Below are 8,377 nucleotides of genomic sequence, written 5' to 3'. Positions count from 1 at the left end.
TTCCTTGCCTGCTTGTATTCTCGGTCGGTGCTTCGTAGGCGCCGCGGATCCCCTATAGTGCGGCAACCGATGTTAGCCTGTTTGTAGTCACGGTTGCTGCATGCTAGCCGTACGTGTGCCCCTGTTGTGCGGCAACCCACAGTTACCCATGTATCGGTTCGGTTGTCTTCTCGTAGGCGTAGATGTACCCCTGTTTGCGACAACCTCTTCTCCCAGCTGTTTTGCCGTTTCGGTTGTTAATCTGTAGTCTACGCGTATTCGATTTCACAACTACTACGTTGAATTAAATAATACTTGAAATGGTGTCTTTAAACTTTAAGACTTAAACTATAAGGCTTAAGAACATTCGAAATGAAAGAGATGTAGACATTTTTCGGACGGTTTCCGATGAAGGAGGATGCTACCCGATGGAGGAGGGCGTAAACGTTCGAGGGTCGCGTATAACGTAAACGCAAAGTATAACACACGACTCCCATAAGTCGTAAAAGGAACCTATAAAATTGCCCACGGCAACGTGGTAGCCGGCAATTTCATATATCTACGTCAATTCCATCTAGTTACGAGACAACGTAGACGAACGCAACGTATTGGTCCACGTTTACGAAAACGGCAACCACGAAGAGGGATTACTTACCTATCGAAACGAAGAGCAGGCTAATGTAATTCTCCCCGGCGCAACGAACCGTGTTATCCATGATCATTCTCTGTTGACGCTCGGGGTGACACTGAAAGTGGAGCTGAGAAACTCTGGACGTAACTCTACCCCACCACTATCAAACTCTGCAATTCATTTAAGGGTGGGGTACTACAGAATTTTTCCGAGCGAGTTTTACCATTTTTTTTTTTTTTATTAAGATACACTTGTGAAAGTAGAGGTTATAATAAAGTTAGTCTTAGAAAATAAAATTAATGGGCACAAAGTTATGAAATGAAATATACAATTTCAAACGTTGATCAAAAGCTATAAAAATATATTGGCAGCCCATAAAAATGTTTATGAAGTTAATGAAATCCTTTATTTAACGCGAAGCTGGGTCAGGAATGTTCGACGTACTCGTTCCACGTAGATTGTAATAAAATTTTCGTTGCTCTTTGGCAATCCCTTTTTATAATCACGCGAGTCGACGGTTTTAAGGTTGGAAATTCATTGATAAAGCGTCGAGGCACCGAAAATGGATGTTTAATTTTTTATCGGATACCAGAGACGAGATATTGCGTTATACGAGCATCGGGTTTATGCAAAGAAAATCCAATAGCCGAACAGTTTATGCGTACTTGCGCGACGCGACCCTCGCGCGGCACCGGAATATTAAAAAACGGGGCTTTTTTATTGGAGCGTTTTATGAACAGCAACGAGGACTGTTTTATCACTTGCACCCGGTTGGAAACCAAGACCGTCGCCCGATACGAAATTTCACTGAAAAATGCGCATGTGATTGCCACCTGGAAATTCCAGCGTGAACGAAAATATTCCATGAATTGTATCAAGGTTACTTCGTTTGGTTTCGCAAGTTTTCATTTGAAAAAAAAAACGAGATGCCTTAATAGACTAATGATTAAGTGAATCGCCATCGGGGAAATTAATTCTTCGTCGAATCGATTGGAAAGTTTCCTTCTTCAAAGCTGGTTCCTGCTTGAGATACTAGATGGCTACTGCATCCACTCGCTGATAATATTTCTCACAGTAGAGAATTTAAAAATATATGCTTAGTATAGATAATCGTGTTTAAAGAATTAAATTGAACGCGCGGCTATAAATCTGTAGCAGGAATAAGGAAGATATCGACGATCATTGAAATATACCAAAAATTTATTTACATAAAAAACATGAATATAATACCTATAATATTTCAACTGCTGCGCATTTATTGTTATTATTTTTTTTTTTTACGTTTTCCACCCGGTATCATACCCAAACAATTGGCGTCGAGATAGGTTCTCCAAAAATGAATGTCGGTATTGTCGCAATTTTAACGTCGCAATAGTCGAACGAAATGAAACAACCATTAAACGGATCTAAACTCTAAACTTTAAACTCTAAACTATACTTAAAAGGAAAATGTAATCGATAAGATGCAAACACGGTATCCAAAGGGTCACGTTCGTTCAACGAAACGCAGTCGGAGTCCCCCGTTCGCAACGCTGGATTCCCTTTTCTTTTTCCGTCTTTCCCGCCGATATATTTTCCTTGCGTTCGAAATCCGAGAGAAAAGAAGAAAACGAAGCTCTCGTTTTTCCGTCGTCGCAAATATAGTACGTTCCTTTTTTCTTTTTTTTTCATATTAATCGAATCAGTCGCGAGTGCGTGTTCCTCGTCGACGATCATTTATTTGTTTAATTCTTCTTTGCACTTCCGTTCGTTATAATATTTACAAAAGACGTACGTACAACACAGGATACATGCTCGATCAGAGAAAGAAACGAAGGTAAAGTACGATACACAACGGATAAACATAATTCTCTCGTGGTCGCGCGGTCAACGACTCTCGATTCGTTACAATCGCCTTCCGTCTCCCTAGACTACCCTCTCTGGCGAACATTGGCGACTTCCGGTCGTTACGAATTTCCCCGGTTGGACTCGATCCCTCTCGCGAGGGAATTCTCGATATTCCGGTCAATCGTGCGATTTTTAGCGATCAGAAATGAGCAAAACGGTTGAAACTAGATGAAACATCGGAATAGCAAATAAAAGATAGAATTTTTGATTCGTTAGTTCTTTTATAACAAATTCTAATCTGACTTGTAAAATGAAACTGTATTTACGTCGAGCAAATAAAAATTATGCATTGGTTATATTGTGTAATCTATTTTGCGAATAAAACTCTGCCCACCTCTGATCCAGTAAAGTCCATTGATCTCTATTTTTGTATAAAAAATTCTCGAGGAATTTCTCCTGTCATTTCCCTCTGTTATTATATAGCTTCATAAAATGTGGATTTCGAGAGATAATTTTAGTATGCAAGAGTAATCGATGTTGCAGCTATTTGTATTTAAAATGATTCATCGAAAAATTCTAGAAGTGTCTTCGCAAGAGATTACATTACGAAATACTAAACATTATCTGTATAAATACTTAAGTAGAATTAGTGACACATTACCTCAGGTTGAGAAGAGAATTACCGTAGCAATGATATTGTAGTTTAAAAATGAAGAACAGGACGACTGTTTGTATAACTTTTCTTTATTATCTTCCTGTGCTCTATTCCGCCTCGGTCGTGGCCACATTTTATGAAACAAACACGTCTTCTAGATTTTCGAATTCGTAGCTGCTGGTGTTGGGAATCCAGAACACAACTCCTTTCAAGTTATTACCCAAAATTATGTCACTTTATGTTACTAAAAATTTACAGATTAAAAGTCACAGGACAAAAGTAGATATTAACATAGTGTCGAAAGAGGCCTTAAAATTTGAATAAAAACATCGAAGAGTCAGCCCTCTGTAACCCAACTAGTTAGCTGAAGATTTTATTCGTTATAACTTTCGTTATTTCCAAGAAGCTTCGTCGCGTATAATTTTCGCATCTATACGCCCCTTTTTCATTAATTCAGCGTATCTCCTACGGTTTCGAAAATGATAATTATACGACGGAACTCGAAATAAATAAAACAAACTTACAAATAATACAAACGGTTAAAATGTCGTCCAACGCGACTGAGTTACAAAGGGTTGAGGGCAGAAAATTCCTCTCTGTGGGTGTTCTGTTGAAACGCGCGTATCGACCTATTTTCAATTACTCTTTTCGTTCGTAAACAACACAGTGTCGAGAGTAAACATTTCCTCCCATTACATAAACGCCGTATTTAGAACTGAACATCGACCTGTACTCTATTACTCTTTTAATTCTGGAACAGAGCATTAAATGTTAAAAATTCCTCTGTCGATGTTTGGTTAGAACTGTACGTTGATCCATTCTCTGGTACATCTATCATTCTCAAGCAATACAGTGTTGGGAATCAAAAGTTCCCACTCCATCTCTCTCTCTCTCTCTCTCGGTTCACGTTGAACTAGAACCGAACGTGAATCTCTTTTTCGTCACCCAAAGAGTGTTACAGGTTAAAAAATCCTTTCCATTAGGATGCATATCCACCGACTTTCTACTACCCCTTTCATCCGTCAACGTAATAGCAAAAAGATGAATTAACATTTCCTCTCCTACTGATGTCGAGTTAAAACTGAACATTGGACCCATTTCTCTACTACTCTTTCCGCGGAGCAAGGATAAAAATAAATCCCTTTCGTTGACGTTCCAACAGGAACCACTCTTTCATCTCGAACATCCATGGTAAAGTATCAGTTTGGCACTATCAGGTCCAGGAAGTTGGCGTGACAGAAAACCTAGTCTAAATCAATAATCTCATGCCATTAGAGGCTGTTTTCTACCTTACTTTCAACAAATAAAAATAACAACTGAATTATTATCAAAGAAAAAAAAAACAAAAATCTCATTAAAATATATTCAAAAAAGGTTACGAACCCAAATTTCATTTCGACCCAATTATTCCTTCCCATAAAAAAAAAAAGGTTTCGCGATTTTCAGCCTGAAGTACCAAACTGTCCTCTTAAGAAACTCTCCATAATGGCGGCAGTGTGACTTCGAATCGACCATCTCTAGCGAGGAAAAGCCTGCCAGGACTGAGGTCAAGATTCCGTAAGTTTAATCCCTCGAAAAAAAAACGTATATATATATATATATACGTTAGCAATATTCATTTACCGTTACTATTATTGGTTTAGTTTGATTGGACCGCGAGCAAACAATTACGAGTTACAGTTAAATCGGCATCGGCCGTGTTAGCGTCGATTGATCGTCGTATAACGCGTGGGTGGCTCCGCCGCAGGGGTCTCGCGTGTCCTCGTGTGAGAAGATTAGAGAAGTGACGCCAAGAGAGGCGTTGGATACGCTTAGAATAGTCTCCCCTCGAACGTTTAGCTTTTATCAAAATTGGGTAGTAGAAAATATCGCATCTCGGGTCCCCTGGTTATTCTTAACGTTGTAAAAACCACTGGACTCCACGAGACTCCTCTCGAAACGCGACGGAGAGGTTTTTCGGGGGTTCGATGTCCTCGATGGAGCACGACGGACGAGGATCCTGTCCACGTCGAAGGCTCGAAGACACGAACGCGCGAGGACTCAGTAGAAATTCGTGGATACAAAACGGTTAGATCGTTAGCGGCGGGCAAAACGTTTCAGGCCCTCGGTCGTTGCTGAAAATTCCATTGGCGAACACACACACACATACACACACCGTCACAAGTGTAAATGGCAGCGCAGAATCCCGTTCCTCGTTTGGAGGAACGATACGATCACCTTTTGCATCGATATTTCTGGTGTACAAAAAAACTGATACGGTGGAACGTGTGACGTTACCTCGACGATGTATAAAATTAGCGGATCATCCTCGTTCGGTCGACGGCGTCGCAGACTTACAAGTGAAATGCACCGAGTCACCGTGTTAGGGCGATTGGACGCCTAGGGTCACCTGTTCCGTTTGTAAAATCGTTATAAATTCAAGCATATATTTACATTCGAGCGAGCGGAAGTGATCGAGCCGAGAATCGTTTCGCGCTCGAATATTGAAACGTTGGTCGTCGATAGTCTCTGGACTCGGTGCGGGTCAATTGTAGCGTCCGCGATCGACAATCCTACATCTATCGACGATCCTCGAGGTCTTCTGCTGTCGACTCTATCGATGATCTAACGGAAAGCCAGCGAAACGGGAACGGAAAGATGATGAAAATGGCATTTAGAACGAGATCTCAAGTTCCAGCGTGAAACGTTAGGAGAAGCAATGATCGCGTAAAGATTCCGAATGTCTCGAAGAGCTTATAGAACCGCGCCAGGGCGTTCGCTCGAGGTCCATCGTATAGATTTAAGCGTTATCGCGTCCATATCGCAGTGGCTAGTTCGAATTGCGCGTTATCGTCTAAACATACAGCATCAAAGTCGATATATTGATATAAACGCTCATACGTGTTTCATTTATATACATGCACACCTATGTAACGAGGATTTAAAAAACAGAAACGCGTCGTCGTGTCCCGTGAACAAGCGTTCCTCTCGTTCTCCGTCTCGCGTGATTAATGAATCACGAAGTGTTCTTTACAAAATCGTTCATCACCTGTCTTGATCTCTCGTTATTTCCCGCTCGTCTGTTTCCTAAACAGTGGAAAACACGCGAAAACGTCCTTCCGCCCCGTTTGACTCGGACACATCAGAGATACAGCCCGCCAGAGATCGCAAACGCCATTCCACTTTACGATTACCCGAAAAGTCGCTGCCGTGGTCCATGGCGAGCCTAACTTACACACAGTCTCACGTGTTTTAAATTCGATATCGTTGCGTCCTCCTCGAACGTCCCGTGATCACGGGAAACAAAAGTGGGAACTTAAGACTTATATATCACATCCTCAATATGTGCGGCAGTGTTTCCCTTACGTTCTAGTTGAACGGCCGTCGATACGTCGGCGCTGAGATTGATGTTTCGACATCGGACTCGATAACCTAAAGCTCCATCTCGCTAAAAAAAATTCCCTATTCGACGACCAATCCTCGCGACAATCGTACGATGGTTCATTGGCAGTATCCGATCAGACTTTCATCTTCGAAATCCTAAATTTACATCGATTATCCTATTAACGGGGCTGGTTGTTCGGGTAGATAAAAAGGATTTCCAGCCAAGCTGATTTGGCCATGCAAACTCTGACGTGCACGCAAAGCCGAATGGTTTGTCTTCAAGGATAATCGTCGGATCCCCTTCTCTCTTCCCTGGACGTTCCCCTCTCCTCATCGAACGGCGGCGCACAGCGACGCGGAGGACGATCTACGCGTGGACTCGATACCAGGACCTCGAAACGGTGACCAAATCACAGAACAAAGCGAATTCCTCTCTTTTTCTCTCTTTCTCACCCTTTCTCTTAGTCCTTCCACCAGCTGCACAGACAGCAATACCATCTCCTTTCGGGATGGGGCTGAATTATCTGCTATTGTCAGTGCATCGCTCTGGTGGTGGTCAGATGCGTGGTCTCTGCCCTCTTCGGAGGCGGTGGCGGTGGTCTTCGTTTGCTGGCGATGGCGTTTACTATATTGATACTGCGATTCTCGTCGGCGAATCTGACAGTGGATTGCCTGGCGGGACTGGAGGCGTATTCCACGGGCGCGTGAGGATCCGTCGCGTACACGTTCTCGTAGAGATTGTCGGCTCCGTAGTGCTCTTGGACCCAATTCGACACGTTCGTTTCTCTGTAATCCGCTACGGCTGGAGGTGGATCGCGAAAACCGAGAACCTCGTGGGGAGTGGTCGTCGAGTCTAGTTTGCATTTCTGTGCCACCTGCCACTTTTTCCTCATCACTCGCTGCAGATCCTTGAGGAAATCACCAGGGGGTGCCTGATCGGAGGCGGCGAGCTTTTTCGGTGATGTGAGCCTCGTGCTATCGGATCTCCTCGGTGGCATCGGTTTCCTCTGAGGCAGGGCAGGACTACCTGGCTCCTGTTGCGGGGGAAGATTGAACGTGATCTTCTTGCCGGTGCCAGTCTTGGATTTGGGCGACGTAGGCGGTTCCTGGATGGTCACCCTGCGCTGGGGCTGTGGACTTGAGGCAGCTTTCAACTCCGCCAGGTAGGGAGGAGCAGCGTAATGGCTCGAGGTTTGCTTCATGGCGCTACGTCGTACCGTGTCCATGTTCGGGTTCGGCCTGATCGGCTGAATCGTGTTGTGTTGGTGCACGGTCTGGTGGCTTCCGTATACAGGTTCGCCTTTAGAGTTCTGTCTGGTGAGACTCTGGGAAGTGGTGTGCTGTTGTTGGGATCCGTAAGCTGGCGGAGGAATGAATGGCGGAGGAGAAGCGAAGCCTGGCGAACTGGGAGCGTAGGTTGGCGTGCTCGCGTTGGAACCTGGATAAGAACTGTGGGGAGAGGACACCGAGTTCGCGGTGTTGTTCGCGTGGTGAGCGTTTTGCACGTTGGCGTTGTAATTCTGGTTGTTCTGAATCGTCGAATTGTTTTGCAGCGAGTTACTCGAGTACATCTGCTGATTAGCCGGCTGTCTCGATGGGGTATGGGTAGGTGTGTTCTCGGGGGTTATGGAGTTCGTGGGCGTAGACTGTTTCGGCCTTGCGCGACGAATCGTTCCTGTTTCGCCTACTAGGGGACTGGGAGGTGGCGGGAGTGATGCTAAGCTCAACGACGATCCGGAAAGCTCCGGAGTGTTGCACACTGGGATCTCACCAGGTGCTGGAGGAGGTGGCAGTGAATCCAGAGAGAGGTTCGATCGGAACATCTCTGGTGGGGGAGGAGGAAGCGGCTCGCTATCGGATTCTGCCTCTTCGGCAACTCTTGACGGTGACGGTGGCGGCGGTAACGACGTAATCGAATCCAT

At 44.3% G+C, this 8,377-nt stretch overlaps 1 protein-coding gene across 6 annotated transcripts in view; it reads right to left on the bottom strand.

Moving 5' to 3' along the window:
• Positions 1–1,792: 1,792 nt before the first annotated feature.
• LOC128877586 (amyloid beta A4 precursor protein-binding family B member 1-interacting protein) overlaps positions 1,793–8,377 on the bottom strand; it is a 153,361-nt gene continuing 146,776 nt past the window's right edge. For all 6 annotated transcript variants that reach the window (XM_054125008.1, XM_054125010.1, XM_054125009.1 and 3 more), the window contains one exon: positions 1,793–8,377. In XM_054125008.1, coding sequence (XP_053980983.1) covers positions 6,989–8,377 — 1,389 coding nt within the window. In that variant the 3' untranslated portion in view covers positions 1,793–6,988.

Source organism: Hylaeus volcanicus, chromosome 5, assembly GCF_026283585.1.
Source record: "Hylaeus volcanicus isolate JK05 chromosome 5, UHH_iyHylVolc1.0_haploid, whole genome shotgun sequence".
In the NCBI taxonomy this organism is placed as follows: domain Eukaryota; kingdom Metazoa; phylum Arthropoda; class Insecta; order Hymenoptera; family Colletidae; genus Hylaeus; species Hylaeus volcanicus.
Note: the sequence above shows the minus strand (reverse complement) of the source record. Positions and strands in the feature narration are given on the sequence as shown.